Source organism: Aspergillus foveolatus, assembly GCF_047715535.1.
Source record: "Aspergillus foveolatus strain CBS 279.81 unplaced genomic scaffold BDW70scaffold_166, whole genome shotgun sequence".
Taxonomy (NCBI): Eukaryota; Fungi; Ascomycota; class Eurotiomycetes; order Eurotiales; family Aspergillaceae; genus Aspergillus; species Aspergillus foveolatus.
Window position 1 is genome coordinate 1,842 of NW_027396230.1, and position 17,758 is coordinate 19,599.

A 17,758-nucleotide genomic window follows, 5' to 3' on the forward strand; every position below is an offset into this window, starting at 1 on the left:
GAACTCATCTCCAGGGGTAATGTTGGATAGGTCCTGCGTTGGAGGGTCACTATTGGCATTACTAGCCTCGTACGGCTTCATTTGCGAAGCTTTGATGTCTTGGTTTATCGATATATTATTGATCTTGTCAGTAAGGCTTGTTCTGTGGAGGTCTGAATTCTTCATTAATCGACACATCACTAGTGCCACGAAGTTGATCGGCTTCAGGATCCCATACAACATAGATATGAGAGCCTCGGTATCCGACAATATGAACCTTCTTTGCCTTCGGATCGATCTTGCTAGTTGGTTTACCAGCATGTTTTGAAGCTCCATGGAGATGCATCCAAGCAGGTGAGCCAAATTTGACAAACACCTCGTCCTCTACGAAACCAAGCTCCGACTCATACTCAGTTGCAATATTATCTGTAGCCTTTGCATTCACATAACAGTACAGGGAAAACCCGATGCCAGGAAAAAACCTACACTAAGGCTAACTTTAACATATCAATATATCTGTTCTGGAACAACCCGTAGTTATCATGATTACTCAGTTTCTCATGTTAGCTGCCATTGCTCACCACGAGTGTTCTTTTGGTCTTCCACGAAAACAGGATATCCCATTTTATCGTCTGCATTGGCGTACTCACGGCCAAATCCGCAGTCAATTAGAGTGCTGAATTTGAACGTGGCTCTTCCTTTTGTCTGGCCGATCTGCAATTTACCGGTCTCTCCGTTGGCTTTAATAAGTTTCTCATCACTAGGAAGCAGAAGCCAGATTTGCACGTCGTCTTCCGGAAGCATCAATTTGTTTTCCGAATGTTTTTTCTCGTTCGTGGCTAGCTTGATCTGGAATCTGGAGCGCTTGTAGCCGTCGACTACCACAGTCCCATGTTCGTTCACATACCAGAAGGCGTCGAAATGTCGTTTACTGCGGACAAACACCATGGTGCCATCAACATGATCAGCTTCATCTATGTGCGGGATAATAGGCGGCGCTTGGTGTGTATCGAAATCCCTGTTGCTCTTGAGTCGATGAAAGACTATTTTATGCCGAACGTCTTCCATCCTGTCGTCACGTGAAATATCAGTATCACCGGTGTCGATCCCATTAATCAGCTCCTGCAAATCCTTTTCACTTTGGCCTGACCAGGACCACATTTGGGGCGACAAGTGTTCCAATCCAGACAATTCGATATCGTTTTTCTTGAAAACGCCCCCTTTGTCCTGAATTAGGCGGTAAAGGCGGTCCGCAGTGAAACGGTCAGGGGTTGTGAGAATGTAGTAACCATAGTCTCCGGAATACTTATTATCGGAACCGCGGTATATTGCTAGGGTTTGGAACGGCATGGTGATGTTTCCCTTCAAATCAGTAAGCGGAAAAATATGAAAGACTAACGATTGTCCAAGGTGGTCGTTTAACGCTTCAAATAGCAGCAGATGAACCTATTACATCACATGCCCTACTCCGATAGCTCTCTATTGTATCAGGGGCATAGGCATAGTCATGACGTATATCCGCATAACTTAGATACTCCACTCAGAGTTATCCACATAATCTAGATCTTCTCGCTACAAATATTAAGCGCAGTTATTGTGTTAGAGTACGTCTTCTTGCTATTGTTGAAGGTGGGATCCTGCTACGGTCCTGTTAGGGCCCTGCTGTCTCCCTATTCATAGTAACAGGAATTATAGCTTGCTCTGCGAGAAACATCTATAACAGGGACTTTCGGGAGTATTCTAGCCCTAATTATGAATTGATACTATAATAGTTTTGTCTTTGGTAGTCCTGGATTTTGGTCAAGTGTGATGTTACATCCATAGTAATAGAACATAAGGACCTCAACTTTAGAAAAGACTAGAATAGAACATTCACTATTACCTTACTTTTTAGTCTGGTAGTGATATCACATTCTTTAGTATAAATATTGCTGCATGCGGAAAGACATAAGCTAGCATGCTAGATAGTGTAATAATGACAGTAAAAATAATCTATTAGCTCAAGTGTAATGTTACATCCATAGTAATAGAACATACAGGACCTCAACTTTAGAAAAGACTAGAATAGAACATTCACTATTACCTTACTTTTTAGTCTGGTAGTGATATCACATTCTTTAGTATAAATATTGCTGCATGCGGAAAGACATAAGCTAGCATGCTAGATAGTGTAATAATGACAGTAAAAATAATCTATTAGCTCAAGTGTAATGTTACATCCATAGTAATAGAACATACAGGACCTCAACTTTAGAAAAGACTAGACTAGAACATTCACTATTTGTGACGAGCTACGCCCGAAGTCTTGATTCGAGCATTGCCCGAATTGCGACGAGCCGGATAAGCCGGACATGCTGGACATGATCAACATGGTCAACAACATGATCAACAGGATTAACAAGATCAACATGATCAACATGACCAACGTGACCAAAATGCTCGATACTGATCAACACGCTCGGAGTCCAATGGTCCGAGCTTGCTACCAAGCTTGCCATTCAGGCAAAGCATATAAAAAGCTCGACGGTCACTGTTTATTAGTTCTTTAGCGAATTCTTCTCTAGTCCAATGCTACTTGTTAGTATCAACGACTCTAGCTCGTGACACTATTACTTACTTTTTAGCCTGGTAGTGATATCATATTCTTTAGTATAAATATTGCTGCATGCGGAAAGACATAAGCTAGTATGCTAGATAGTGTAATAATGACGGTAAGAATAATCTATTAGCAAAAATGAGGTAATTAGTCTACTCTGAGATTAGGAGCCATGATAATCATAAGACTTAAGAAGGGTCGTTTACCCGGGGATACTATAGGAAATGCCTCTTCACAAGTACTTTGACTATCTGAAGAAGAAAGATCTTGATAAGGTTATACAAGCTTTATTATTACTATTACCCCAGGTAAGTAAAAACTACAGGGATTATAACATTATACTAACAAGCAAGTGACTTTAGCCCAATGAAACCATACCTTATTATATTCCCAGTCATGCTTGGCATGATTAGCGCGGACGCAGTACAAGTGCCTGAGGAATTATGCCCACATGTCAGGGGCCCTCCCGAGAAGATTAATTGTGTCAAAACCGAGAGGGTGGAGTATATTATTGAAGAGCGGTGCCACGGCCCCAACTTGAGAGCTGAGAAGGTTGAGGGGGAATGTTCCCCAAAAGATATAAAGGGAAAGGCAGCTCCTGAGGGAACATAAGATTACTCTTTCTATCTCCTAAGCAATGTTGTCTGCTTATAGTTATTAGTACAATTCTAAGATTATGGTTTCAACAACCTTGAAATATCTGAACCCACACCCTTGGTTATCCACACAGGTACTATATATATAGGTTTTCTTTTGTCCTTGAATACTAATAAAAATAATACTGGCATGTTATAGATCAGAAGTAGAGTGTAATTTGACTAGATAGACTGTACTATACCATATATTGGCTAAGTAGAGTTTCTCGCAAGAGCATATAATAGGCTAAGGCGCTAATCATATTCCTGGCATAGGGTTTGGGAACAATTCAACCGTCCCAGAGGATGACACTGGTCATTGACTTCCCTAGTAACCTGCATGCTGGATAGCTTACTGTACAGCTAAGGGATTTCGTTTCCATGTTGCTTGTGGTTTCGAGCATTAGATGTCCGATGAGTTTTCGGCGTCTTCATTTCACGGTCTGCACTTCATGAACGCGTCAACTCCTGGTGCTCTCCATGTCTCTGCTGGCTGCGCGTGCCTACCATATCATATTGGGGTGGACACTCCCCGCAGCCTGATCAACCTGATATCTTGTTGTCAAGAATGCTATACTTCAAAGCCACGCACAAAGCTGCTCTACAAAAAGCTTGCGTCGATTTCTCAACCTCTTATCTGACTTGAGTTTTAGCCTTCAGAACGTTTTCTTGGCCTGGTACAATCCTCCTGGCTATTTCATGCATGGTTGGCTATCATCGGCACATTCACACGGCGGCCGTCGAAGACGCACCAAATCCACTCTGTAGATCTTTCCCATACTTACGATACAGTAAAGTTTTGGGACTCGTTGACTGTTTTCGCAACGCGCTCGGAGGTGTCGCTGATGTTCATTCAAGGGGTCAATACTGCTTCAGGGACTCCACAATGTGCTGTAGCTGGGTTTCTTTCAATGTGTCACTCACCTAGTAGTGGAGGACTGCATTCTACACTTTACTACCTTGAAACAGTTTCTAATGGACAGAAGCAGAATGCTGCACGAAGTGTGCCTCAAACAGGTAGCTCTCCATACACATATCTTGGATATATCAGTTATTCCGACATAAACTCGAGGATGATTGCCTGTCTAGTAGGGTTAGGAACCTAGAGTAATACCTGTATTACTACTCAGCCAAGAATTAACAGGCTCAAGAGCACTAAAGCTCGTAGTCCTAATGATAAGTACGCAGGGCAAAGCACCGGTGCTGCATTATTGGCGCGTCGCCACTAAACCTGCTTTCCAAAGCTACGAATTAGTGACCAGTGTTTGTGAATAATATCATGTTTGATACAGCTGATTCAACTTGCACCACTCCTCTCCATATTCTTGATATGCCCAATGATATACCCAAGAACAAGTTCACCTGTCTAACCTTACCTTTGAACTTGCTGTACTTTTGTCTTTTGGTTCTTTACACTCTATCAATCCTATATTGTCTAGAAACCTGAAAGTTTGCCTCAGTGAGGCAGATTTCATTCTATTGGCAGTATCTTTTCATGTATTAAACAGAAACCATCTTCCATAGACTGGTTATGCTTGAAAGGTCAGCTGAGGCTTGTTTGTGACTGTTCCTTACCCAAGCTGGCAGTCTATGTTGTTTCTACTCCGCGGCAGATGAGGTCATATGCTAAATCCAACCTAACAAAGGATTCTTCGGACAAAAGTATGAATATAACGAACCTCGGTTCCTAAACTTGACTCTATTAAGCTAGTGTTTTATTACCAAATGCCTGACAGTAGGAATAGAAAATTCTCCGGCCAAAGTTGGGTTTGAAATAACTTACTAGAACGAGAGGTAGTGGCCACTACTGTTTTTGCGCCAGCGAAGTTTCAATGATTGATGCTTCCGTTTCGCTGGACCGGGTCCTGTGGTCTTACCCATATGATGCATTTCTGTTCTGTTTACGTCTCGCTGAAAATTACGCAGCTATTGTGGGGTTGTCATTAAATGTCCACAGTTCTCTGGTGGCATTCGAAGGCAGCGGCGAATAAGTGGTATGTTCGACACATGGAATTGTGTTTCAAGGTGGAAGAGCGTCTTCTGCGAATCAAAGGATTACATCTAAGAATAATTGAGTCTGTATGCCCCTATTGTCCCAAGGAGAGTGGCTGATTAACTTGTCTAGGTTCAAGGGCGTCTCAAATAACCCATTCGGGTTGCTTTTCGCCAAAGCAAGCAATGGAAATTTACAGAACTACAATAACCAGCGTCATACTAGCATTAACATGTCGCTATAATTATAATAGTGCACACAAGCCGCGGAGGCAATCCAATTCATTCACCAAAAAGGTGTGATACACTCTAAGCTTTAACCTAAGAACGTCCTGTTACACACAGTCGCTGGAAGTGAACTCGAGCTTCTGCTCTGTGACTTTTGGGGTTCAGCAACTGGAGAAATAGATGATTAACATTTACCTAATACTAGATTCTTTAATCCATGCGATCCGACAGAGTCAACAGAAAACACGGACATTCTTAGCCTGGGTTCCATTTACTATACAATAATAACTGGCCATTGGCCCTACCGGCCCCCAGGTCCATTCAAGTCTCTGGAGGTAATGAAGAAATACCAAGAACTCGTTAACCATTTGTTTGCCTCCAAAGGTACCCACCAGTTAACGGACTGGAAGCTGGAGTTGTGATATAACGGTGCTGGACAGCAGAATACTCGGGTGTGACGGCTCTTATTGCGGACCAACCTTCGGAGTTGGAAACTCTGATGCGGCAGATAGATTGAAACAAATACTAAATAAACTCGGGGAGTATCCAGTCAAACTGATATTAATGAAATGGCCGTTTGAACTAGTGTGTCATAGCCAAAGCCGCCCCAGTGCCCCTTCGAGAGAGGCATTAGCCCTCCACGTCCCCCTTCAGCGCACCGCCCCCTTCTCGTGAACCTTTGGCGTCACAGCAGGAATCTCAATGCCGGTGCCGGCCGTGGAGCAGATCGATTATAGATTCGGGCAGTCATATCTCTTGCATTTTCTCCTCTCCCTATGTGATGCCAGTGGGTTGGAAATCTGATCAGGTCGCTTAGAAGGGCCAGTATCCTTGCTATTCACGAAGCAACTGAATCGCATGGTATAACCCGTCTGCCCGGGAATTACGTTGTATAAAAGTCTATGTCCGCCTATACTCACCACTTACCTCCATCTCCCCATCACTATCAATCAGCCCCTTTAACATCGACATCCCTCCAAAGCACCAAACCGACAACCCCAAGAACAAGAACCCCAAGCGCGACCCCGACTAACTCTCCCTGCACATCCGCATACGCTTTGGCAATCGCACCCCGCACGACCGAGCCTACAGGGTAGCCCAGCTGCCTTTTCAGATCCGCCACGATCACGGCAAGATTCCCTTGCTCTTCTGCCGGGAGATAGATCGCTAGTTGGGGGCGGAATGTGCGCTGCCAGATTGTTGATGCAATGCTAAGGCCTAGTGCAGCGCCCGTGCTGGCGAATATACCTAGAACTGCAAGGATCGTTGCAATGTTTGTGGATGTAGATGTCTCTGATAAGGTGCTTGAGGCTGTGGGTGAAGATGAGGACATGGCAGCGACCTCAGCGCAGATCATAATTGCGCCGGTGGCTGTTGAGGAGAAGATCTGAGATCCTGTTATTAGGCCTATTCGTGAGATCCTGTTTCTTTCACCACCGGAGCTACTATCAGAGGTAGAAGTAAAGGCAGAGGTCGGGGCAGTAGAGTACGCAAAGAGCACCGTCCCGACGAAGCACATTGGCATTGCAAGAATGAGACAGATACCCCTTGGCCTGCCCCATCGCCGAATCAGCACGCCCGCGCCCAGTGAGCCCAGCACCGAGCAGACGGTATACAGCTGCACGACGTACCCAGCCTGCTTAATTGAGAGATCCGTCACGACCTGCAGGTACGAGCTGAAAAAGCTGTTCCAAGCCCAGTAGCTTGCGAAGAGAGCGGTGCAGAGGAGGCAGGAGCCAAGGATCGTGCGCTCGGTGAGCAGGGCGTAGGGGATGAATGTTGTGGGGGCGTAGTGACGTTCCCAGATTATAAATGCAATGAGGAGGAAGATGCCGCATGCGAGGAGGGTGAATGTGACACTTATGGGTTGGTCTGTCTGTGTTGAGAGATTGAGGGGGAGGAGGAGGAGGGCTAGGGCCGTTGAGAGGAGGATGAGGCCAGGAGCGTCGAAGTCGCGGATATGCTCGAGGAATGATCTTGATGTTGGAAGTGAGGAGAAGGAGAAGGAAGGGGGGGACGCATTTTTCCGCTGGTGCCAGAGCAACAATGCGAAAAGAGGAAGTGTAACACCGGGAATCACGACTGCAAACCCTGCAAAGGCCACCCTCCACCCTGCGCTTGTACCAGAGTCCGTGACACCCTTTCCTTTCTCCTCCTTCAAGAAACCACCCGCAACAACACCTCCCAACCAGCCCGCGACCAGCGCCGGCGACGTGACGAGCGCCTGCACAAGCCCGCGATCTCTCAGCGCCGATATATCCGCCACAACCACCGCGAGTGCATACATGATCCCGTTATTCCCAACCGTCTGAAACACCTGCGCGGCCGCATACCCGCCGATGCCTTTACACGTCGCCATCAGGACCAGGCCCGCGGTCGCGAGCACAATGCACAGCAGGTACCCCTGCGGCCGGCCAAGGACGTCGAGGATTCGCGCGAGGGTGAGGTTTGTGATGCCGCCGATGACGCTGCTGAGAATGTTGATTGTCGGGGTGAGCGAGTGCGAGGCTAAGGTGGAGGTTATGTAGGGAGATAAAAGGGCGGCTGTTGAACTGAGGACCCCTTGGACGAAGTAGGTGAGCCAGATAAGGGCATACAAGGGGATGAGGGTCTTGAGAGGCCATATTGAGGATCGTTGTTCGGGCGTGGTTGATGAGCATGGTGGCTCGGTTGGTGAGGTTTCATTGTGATTGCTGTTGCTGTGGCTGCTGTTGAAGTCGGCCTCGGCGTCGCTGGAACCCAGCAAAGTGTAAGAGGCCATTCTCGTTGCGCAAGTAAATATGTCACAACTGACATCCTGGGCAGAAATAACTACCTAGGTATTCTACGTAACCACCAGAGCCCGAGCGGTTGCCCAGCTCGGCTCTCGTCAAGCGAAAGCATGCCATCGCCTCGCCTAATCCTTCCAGCATCACGAATTCGATGCGTTCACACTCTTCAGCCCTAAGACTCGGCGCTAAATCCTGCTCCGAGGCAAGAAGAACAATGTGCTCAATCCCGCTCAGACTAGACCTATCTACGTAACCAAATCTTGCCACCAAGCCTCAAGTACACGCCAAAATCTCACTTGATCCCCTCGAGTCCTCCCTCTTCTACCGTCTCCACCAAACATTTTCTCGTGTCATTCCGGATACCTAGACTCGTTGAGATTACTGTTCAATTGTATCTAGATAGCCTATCCACTCCAGATCCTCCCCAACCACGCCCTCTTCGCCGCCCTCGCCGCCCCCACGACCGGCACGCCTGGATTATCCACTGCGTCGAACAAATGGAACGCACCGGGCCACACGTGCAGCTCGCACGAGATCCCAGATCCCCAGAGGCGGGTCGCATATTGCACTGCCGCGTCGCGAAAGACCTCGCACTCGCCAACGTCAATGTATGTCGCGGGGAGCGCCGTTAGGTCGGTGATGCGGGCAGGGGATTGGTAAGATGCCCATGGTGGCACGGCTTCTGGGCCCTCTGGTGATGTGCTGTCAATGTCCTTCGACCTCGTTCTCCCAAAGATACAGTCCCACGCCATTCGGTTCGACACCCCGCACCAGGGACTCCCAAACTCAAACTGTCTATCCGAGAGCGTGTCGCAGCGGTCATCGAGCATAGGCGAGATGAGGACCTGCGCCCTAATACTGATGTTGCTCTTCGTATTTACGCTTTCCACCTCGCTCCCAAAAGGCCCAGACCCAGATTCAGAATAGGAAGTTCTGGGTCCATCCCTAACCGAGAGACACACCCCCGCCGCTAGCCCCCCACCACCCGAGCACCCCCAGACGACAATCCTTCTGGGGTCTATTCCCAGCATTGCAAAATTCTGCGTTGTCCAGAGCAAGCCCGCGTAGCAGTCCTCGACGGCGGCCGGAGCCGGCGTCTCAGGCGCAAGGCGGTACTCGACGGAGATCAGGACATAGGGTATCGTAATCTCAGGCCCGCGAAGGAGCTCAATGAGTTCGGGGACTGCGCTGAAGCGGTTGCCCGAGACCATCCCGCCGCCGTGGATGTGGTAGATTGCTGGTAGGGCTTTGTTTGAGGTATCATCCTTCGGCGCAAATACTGACAGCATAACCACATTCTCATTCCCGCCCTCGCCGAAACCGGGAACACCATACTCCGTATGCTCAAACTCTGGCGCCTGTGCGAGGACTGTATCAGCCGTGTAGATAAAGTCGGGATCCGGCTCACCGGTTTTTGCTGAAATTCCGCGCATGAGGTTGAGGTCGAGTTCCTCGGGGAGCAGGTATGCGTCGACGAGGGGCGCCAATGCGGGGTCGATTGGTGGGCGGGGGAGGGTGATTCGGGGGTCGAGGGTTGAGGCGGAGGAGTAGGGGTAAGCATAGGGCGGTGGGCGCATTGTCTTTTCCATCGTGGCTGGTGGTTGTGAGGTCGTGATGGAAGATGAGGCTGTTTGTAGGTTCTTTATAGATGTGTAATCGTCTAGAACCGTTATGAATTGGCGAAGAAGGGGCTAGTATCAATGCATTGTACTTGCATCTGATTGACAATAAAATAGACGAAGCGAGATCCACTTTGTTTACCGCACGCAAGTCACATCCCTGGCGTAGAGTCATCATTGCCTTTCTTGTTTTTACAAGCGGTGTCCTTTGATTCTAGAACCATGGCCTGATCCAGCTCCACTGTTTGCGGTAACAATTAATCTGTAAAGGCTCAAGACTCAAGCCAACCCCCACCAGGCCAACACCCGAACCACAACTGAGTGTCGACCACGTTAAACTTGGCATATTAGCGCTGAGCACATTCACCCAACTCCCACACTACCTGATAACTAAATTCTCACATGTATCCCCAAAACATGATCTAATCCCCTCCTTCACCCTCTTCACCACATCCTCCTCGACGACCCCCTCCTGCCAGGTGAACCCTATCGCAAGCCCGCCATCTCCACCCGTGGCAACGCTGACCGTCACCGCGGCCCCGGTCACAGCCGCGCTCCGGCTGAGGCGGACTGTGCTGATTTCCCAGTGGGAGTCAGACTTTGTTGTTGCCTCTTCAGTAGTAGGAGGCGGCGTAGATGCAGGCTCGAAAAGTCCCACGTTTGTAACCTCAAACGCCGCGTCACGTGGGCTCCCAATCAAGGACTGGAACACGGCACCGAGATCGTCTATACCCAAAAAAGCCGCGATGGCCGTGTAAGGCTCTCCTGAGGGGGAGGTGTTGGCTAGGTAACTCCCGAGTGCGCTCGAGACCTGTTCCGCCCTGTCCCACCCTGCTGGGCCCTCAGTCCCGGGCCCAGTCCCGGGCTTGGGCTTGGGGTCCGATGCATTACTGGTATGTGCCCGGACTAACCGTGCCCTCGTTGCATCAAAATACGTCCCGATCGCACCCTCAGCCTCATCACGGGGTATCGAGAGCCAGGGTCTGAGGTTTAAGGGAATGATGCATGTGAGGACATCCACGTTCTTCTCCGAGAGAGCATCAAACAGCGCGTTGGCGACAATGGACGAGAGCACGGCTGTGACGGAGCGCTTGCGCGCTTTGCATTCGGCGACGAATGCGTGCGAGGTGGCTGGGGAGAGGGTGAAGGATGACCAGTGCGATTTGCAGGGTGTTTGGATGGGGCCGCCCGTCCATTCTTTTTGAGAGGCTGCTTGTGGTTGAGTTAGAGTTGAATTTGCATCTGCTGAGGCTGGATTTGGGATTGGAAGGGGCAGGGGGTGGAGAGCCTCCAAAGGTGGGAGGATGGAGGCCTCATCATCTACCATTAGGGTTGTCTTGGGCCCGGTGCCTTGTGCCTGTGTATTCCTGGACGCGGCAAATGCGGCATCTAGGGCTGAGCGGAGCTCTCGGTGGAAAACTAGGCCCGAGACGCCGTCGCCGATGGCATGGTGGTAGATGAATGATGCTGTGAAGCTCGGAGTCTTTGGCAGTTGAGTATCTTCAAGGATGATCAAGCGCCAGAAAGGCAAGGTTCCATCAGAGTTAAAGCCGGTGTTGTGCTGCTCTTCCAGAATGGAATCAAGCTCATTGTCTTCAGAGCCTTCGCTTTCGCGGCGCTCAGATGACTGTCCTGGCTTGGAGCGTCTGAGGAACTTGACGCTCCTCTTCAGATCGAGGGTTTTGAGCGCGGCAAAGTGAGGAACAGGGGTATCCTCGTTGACGGGGATGGCGCAGAGTATCTGGTGTCTGCGCACTACGGCCCCAACCGCGGTGTAGATGAGACTGCGCAGGTCCGCGCTTGTGGTGGCTGCCCCAGCTGCGGTTCTCAACAGGTAGTGCGCAGAGAGGCCGACATTGTTGAAAAAGCCGAGGTGATGGCATGTGGCCGAGATTTGCTCGAGCTTCCCTTTAGAGCGTTAGAGATGATGGTTATCGATACAGATTTGATTACCTAGTGGCCGCAGCCTTTTGAGCTGCTGAATGTTCGCCATGTCCGTGTCCCACTTGGAAGAGTCTTGAAATCTATGAGCAGTCTTTGGCAGACAGCATGAAGGTAATGTACTCTTCGAGAGGCCAGACTATACAAGGTACAGACAGTGTAACTACGACGACGGTGCAGCATCGCCGTTATTAGCGAGTGGATCCCATTGTGCGCTTTGGGCTTTTGCAGTCCCCACGCACACCATGAATGCATTAATTAGGTGAACAAGCTGACAATCCGCTCAAATGTGCTCAGACTATAGCCTGTGATCAAGATTATCGGCCGTGGGGGCTCAAATCGGGCTCCACTGAAACCTGGGCCTGCATGGCTCCGTTCTTCACGATCCGGACTCAACCTTCAGCCAGGAGCCCTCAGGCCGCCAATGGCCGGCATTGCTCCCATGCCAGAATAGATAATTCGAATCCTCGAGCGAGCGAGCAATTTACCAGTATCGCTCGGATTTAAAGGGACCCTCTCACCTGTTACCATCAGGGCCTCCCTCACTCTGGAAACTCCACTGGAAACGACACACTCCAGCTCTTCCCCTTTCCCTGCAGCACCGCAACCCCATCCTCACACAGACACCATGTCCGGCGGCGGGCCCATGCAGCCGCGGGGAATTGTTCGGAAAACTTCCCGACTCATCCTAAACATCATCCTCGAGCACGCATTGGGCAAGATCGACCAGGCATGTCATGAAACGGAAAAAGAAAAGACCGTGGAGAACTTTCTAACGACCATCGACGTATTCGTCGCCTCAAACCGGCCAGTCGAGGCATGTCTTCCCGCGTTTCCCTTCAAGTCTGCAAACAAGGTATATAAGGTGCTAGGCAGTCTCCCGGATAAGGCCGAGGAGCTGGCCCTGGACCGGCTGAATGCCATGTGCAAGCGAATTCGCAATGTCTATGCGCCGGGAGCAACGGTGACCATTATTTCGGATGGGCTTACTTATAACGGTGCGTGCATCAAACTCGTAATACGCATCAGACGAGAACTAAACACTGTGGAATGTAGACCTGCTGTGTATTTCTGACCAAGACACGTGGGCGTACGGAGAGGCGCTGCGCAAGATGGCCGAGCAGAAGAAATTCACCCTGATCCACTTTGCGCGCATGCGAGATCTGCTGGACCTTCCACTGCCCGACAAACTGAGCGAGATTGTCTATGTCGCCAACTGCACGACGTTCCGCCGCGTGATGCTTAATAGATATGGCAGAGACGACCTTGACATTGACCACGAAATCCGCACAAATCCAGACACGAAACTGACGTATCTCGGGTACAAGAGGTTTCTCGAGTCGGATCTAAAGCACATATTTCCACGCGGAGCGGATCGCTCAGGCCACAGCTATAAGCGCGATTGCAAGTATATTGCCCGCCAGATGCTGATCAGGGGCCATGTGAGATGTCCTCCTACTTGGTTTCATCCTCTCTCTGACCTTGTACACAACAGGCTTTTGCGGGAGCAATCAAGCACGCATTTCCAAACCATTTGCGCCTTTCCATCCACGAGTCCATGAATGCAGTCAAGGTGTCCATATCGCTGCTCAACACACGAACTGGATTCACTACTCCCTGGCACTGCACCGTGGCCCAGCTGGTCAACGGCGAGTGGATCAGTGCGCCGCACGGTGAATTCGCCGACGACGACGCATTTGAACTGATGTACGAGGATGGCCGGCCCAGTTATTTCAGGGAAAAGACAAGCGTTTCTCTGTCTTCGAGCAAAAGCAGCAGCTATCTCAACCTCGCAAAGCCGCTTAGCACAAAGGAGTACCTGGAAAAGGCCTTTACCCCACCCGTGGTGTCCCAAGGTCTGCCTTCCCCTGATGTGGATTCTGTCTTTTCACCCCGTCCCAGCGACAAAGCCAGCACAGCCACTACTCCAGAGACGGCTTCGTCGCCTACTGTCACCGCGAAGGGATTGAGGATCGTGATTGAGGACCCGGTCCTCGATGCGCCACTATCAGTTCCCTATGGTAGACGGCTGATTCCGCAGATTATGGATGAGCTGGCAGCAGCTGAACCGCAGCGGACGGTTTTCTCGTTGGCCAGCTTTTCCAACGGGTCACTTGAGCTCCAGCACATCTCTGCACGAGCCTTCACTAGGGCCGTTGATAAGACCGCTTGGTGGCTTCACAATCACGTCGGGCGGCCCGCATCAATCCAGCCTGTGGGCTATATCGGACCTCGTAAGTTACCATAATTTTCAGGTCCGCTGCGACAAGTTCTAACCGTGGTAGACGACCTACGACACATCCTCCTAACGTATGCCTGCGTCAAGTCCGGCTACGCGGTAAGCCTCGTCAACCCCTCCAATCTCATGTCACCTAACTATTCCAGGCCCTATATCTCTCGCCAAAGAACAACACTGAAGGAGCGCTCGCAGTCCTCGCAACAACCGCTTGCAACATCTGGGTGAACGCTTGTGACGCTACCCCGGTGCCCCTTGTCAAAGAGATCCTACAACAACGCCCCATGACGCTCTTGCAGCTCCCTCATCTCGATGAGCTTCTCGACCCTGATGAGTCTGCCCCTACGTTTTCGTACACCAAGTCCTTTGATGAAGCAATCAATGACCCCTTCTGCTTCCTGCATACTTCCGGGACCACGGGGGTTCCGAAGCCGATTCCCTGGTCCCATGGACTGATTGGCACCACGGATGCAGTGCGACTGCTGCCGCCTGTAGAAGGTACCGAAGGACTGCTTCCGTGGACGACAGACTGGAAAGACGGTGATCGGATTTACTCGTCATTCCCCATGAGTCACGTAGGTTATTCTTCTCTTGACTGAAAAGCGCCGTTGGTTAACTCAAGGCCATAGGGTGCAGGTATCATCATGGACATCCTAATGCCCGCGCTGTTCAAACTTCACTGTGTTTTAGGCCCAGTGGGCGTCCTTCCAAACATCAACCTCGTCGAAGCTCTTGCCGAAAAAGCCAGTATCGACATCTGGAGCATGGTCCCCTCTCTAGTTGACGAGCTCGGTGAAACCCCCGAAGTCCTGTCAAAGCTCAGGCCGTCGAAATTCATCTGCGCGTCTGGAGGGCCAGTAAGTCCCGTCAGCGCGGGCAAGGTCAACAAGGTGGTCAGGGTGCTTAACCTAACCGGGACAACCGAGGGCTTGTTTATTGGAAACCTAGTTCCTTCTAGAGAAGACTGGTTCTGGTTCTGCTTCCATCCATACTCGGGATTCGAGTTCAAAGAGATTGAGGAGGACACGTACGAGCATTGGGTGCATCGTAATGAGCACTCGGCGCATTTTCAAGGGATCTTCCACACTTTTCCAGAGAAGCAGTCGGTTAACTTCAAAGACCTGTACATGCGACACCCGACCAAGCCAAACTTGTGGGCGTTCAAGGGGAGGAGCGATGACCTTGTCGTTCTCTCCAATGGGTACAAGATCTCGCCGCTGGAGGCTGAGTCCTTTATTACCACCCACCCTGCGATCAAGGGATGCCTTGTATTTGGAACGGGAAAGCCCCAAGCCGGTCTACTGATTGAGCTGATAGAGCCGGGAGAAAAGACCGAAGAGCTTCTCGACAGCATTTGGGAAACGGTCAAAAAGACCAACTCTATGTCTCGAAACAAGGGCCAGCTTTTGAGGGACTTTGTTACCTTTGCAGAGCCTGATAAGCCCTTTTTCCGTACAGATAAGGGCACAGTGAAGCGACCGGCCACGCTGAAGCTGTATGCTGACTATATTGAGCGGTTCTACAGCTCCCGTAGTGAGGATCTTGATCACACTTTATCCTTCAACGTGAGTTCAGAAAGCTCTGTTCAGGACCATATCCGCAAGGTCCTTGCTTTCTCACTCCCGGAGGTCCAGGACGCCTCAATCGACGCAGACTTGTTCGCGCTGGGGTTGGACTCGCTCAGTGTCTTTGCAGCGGTCAAGACGATCCGGGCCGGTACTGGTTTGGGTGAGCGTTTGGGGCCTCGCCACATCTATGGCAGCCCAACCATTGCCTCTCTCGCGGCAACAGTATCACGCCTGACTGTTGGGGCCAGTGCGGAGAAAACAGCCAACGAGATCCCTGTGGACGAGAACACGGCCAAAATCCAGCATCTGCTAGCGCTACACAAGGCACGGCAGTCGTTCGCCCTCAACGAATTCGACTACGTCAACCCGAACCACGGCATGGGCCTAGCCCTTTACTTTCCCATCCGCGACGGCGTCACCTTCGAGCAGGTGTTTGCCAACCTGCAAGAGGGTCTTGATCGCACCTTTGATTTGATCCCCGGCCTCAGTGGCAAAATGATTAACCGCTCAGAGCAAGATATCGGTTATACCAAGGGCGATCTCTGCGTGACAATACCCTCATTTTCCCAGGCAGCGTCTGCCCGCAGTCGACTGGTCTACAAGGATCTCTCAAATGTGCTTCCCCCATTTGACAAACTGCGCGATGGTGGATTTGCTCCGTCGGCATTCCAAGACAGCCTCGTCCTGCGCGATGACCCGTTCCCCGAGATGCCAGCGGACATCTTCGTCGGACAAGCCAACTTCGTCTTAGGGGGCTGTATCGTCGCAGTTGACCTCAATCACTGCTGTCTGGATGGGCTTGGTGCCATGGTCGCCCTCAAGGCATGGGCCGAGAACTGCAGATATCTCCAGGGCGACAGGTCTGCAACCTGCAGCTGGTATGATCCCGACAGCTTCAACCACAGCCTTCCCGAGATCCTCCACGATTCGCAGGGAGACTGGGATCCGCTGGACAAGATAGACCCCAGTACGTGGCAGTTCCTGCCATTCTTCCCGCCCGATGATGCTCCAGCCGTCGCCCGCCCCAAATACCCTCTGCAGCCTACTTGGCCGCTTCCTCGCGCCGAGCGACCCCTCAGAACAACCCTCTTCCTTCTCAGCCCCAGTAAGCTCGAAGCCCTGAAGCAGACTGTGCAAGCAGATGCCATCTCCCGAGCCCCAGATACCCCCTGCCCCTCAGTCAGCGATATCGTACAAGCCTTCTTTTGGCGCGCCGCGATCCGTGCCCGATACCGAGTCGCCACAACCCTCCGCAAACAATCCTTCCCCTCAGACGCCGAGTCCATACTTGAGCTCCCTACGGACGGCCGTCCCTACTTCTCTCCGCTCCTCCCAGCCTCGTACATGGGCAGCATGCTCATTCTCAACCGCATATCGCTCCCACTCTCAACCATCGTTGCAGACTCAACAAGCATCGCCGAAGTCGCCCTTGCCTTGCGAAACTCCTCGTCTCGCATCACCCCGGCACTCGTGCACAACGCGTTCACCCTCCTCCGCTCACTTCCAGAGCACTCGACAGCGCGGTTCTCTACGGCGAACATGGGCCTCGAGCACATGCACGCGATGATCTCAAACATGATGCTGTTCCCGGCTGGCGACCTCAATTTCGGCGACGCCTTCTTCGACAATGGCGGCGTGCCGGAGTCACTGAGGCCGCAGCTTGAGCGGGGCAATGGCAGATTCAGATTCCTGGTTATCTTCCCGCTGAAAAAAGATGGTGGCGTGGAGCTTGTGTTGGGAACGCATGCGGAGGAGCTGGAGATGTTCAGGGCCGATGAGGAGTTTGCGAGGTTTGTGGAGCTTGTAGACTGTTCTTCTTAGGTCTGTGTCAGATAAGGCCAAAAGAGTCCTTCTTAGGAGTCGGGCTCAACAGGTCCTAAGGATATTCTGAGATCAGACAAGGAAGGTAAAGTGAAATGCAATGAACTTGATAACGTTGACAATGTTGGCTATCTTGGTTGTTCCGAAAATAAGACACGAAGTACAAAACTAATTACACGGTAAATGAGCGTCCTTAAATACCTTGCTCCATCATATCCCCAATATGCCGGCATCATACTCCTATTATGTCCCGATCATACTTCCAGTATGCCCTTCATATTGTAGATATGACCCTAGTCCCCTTCGGGCCTTTAGCCTCATATTGCCAGTATGATAGCTCCGGGCCGTCATTCTTCCGATATTGTCACATGC

At 50.8% G+C, this 17,758-nt stretch overlaps 4 protein-coding genes across 4 annotated transcripts; 1 reads left to right on the top strand and 3 right to left on the bottom strand.

The window, feature by feature from the left end:
• Nucleotides 1-6,376: 6,376 nt before the first annotated feature.
• On the bottom strand, nucleotides 6,377-8,191 carry BDW70DRAFT_164953 (major facilitator superfamily domain-containing protein; the record flags this gene model as incomplete). Its single annotated transcript, XM_073741604.1, has 1 exon — nucleotides 6,377-8,191. The coding sequence occupies one exon, from the start codon at nucleotides 8,189-8,191 to the stop codon at nucleotides 6,377-6,379; it is 1,815 nt and encodes a 604-aa protein (XP_073590767.1).
• Nucleotides 8,192-8,549: 358 nt separating this feature from the next.
• BDW70DRAFT_145629 (alpha/beta hydrolase) lies at nucleotides 8,550-9,779 on the bottom strand (the record flags this gene model as incomplete). The annotated part of the gene is made up of 1 exon (XM_073738454.1): nucleotides 8,550-9,779. A coding segment is annotated over one exon (1,174 nt), but the record flags the coding sequence as incomplete, so codon positions are not given.
• A 420-nt stretch (nucleotides 9,780-10,199) lies between these two features.
• BDW70DRAFT_167025 (putative alcochol-O-acetyl transferase crmB) lies at nucleotides 10,200-11,813 on the bottom strand (the record flags this gene model as incomplete). Its single annotated transcript, XM_073742140.1, has 2 exons — nucleotides 10,200-11,728; nucleotides 11,774-11,813. The coding sequence occupies 2 exons, from the start codon at nucleotides 11,811-11,813 to the stop codon at nucleotides 10,200-10,202; spliced, it is 1,569 nt and encodes a 522-aa protein (XP_073590769.1).
• Nucleotides 11,814-12,389: 576 nt separating this feature from the next.
• BDW70DRAFT_164956 (transferase family protein) lies at nucleotides 12,390-17,386 on the top strand (the record flags this gene model as incomplete). The annotated part of the gene is made up of 6 exons (XM_073741605.1): nucleotides 12,390-12,759; nucleotides 12,818-13,203; nucleotides 13,257-13,995; nucleotides 14,047-14,099; nucleotides 14,147-14,572; nucleotides 14,627-17,386. The coding sequence occupies 6 exons, from the start codon at nucleotides 12,390-12,392 to the stop codon at nucleotides 17,384-17,386; spliced, it is 4,734 nt and encodes a 1,577-aa protein (XP_073590770.1).
• Nucleotides 17,387-17,758: the final 372 nt, after the last annotated feature.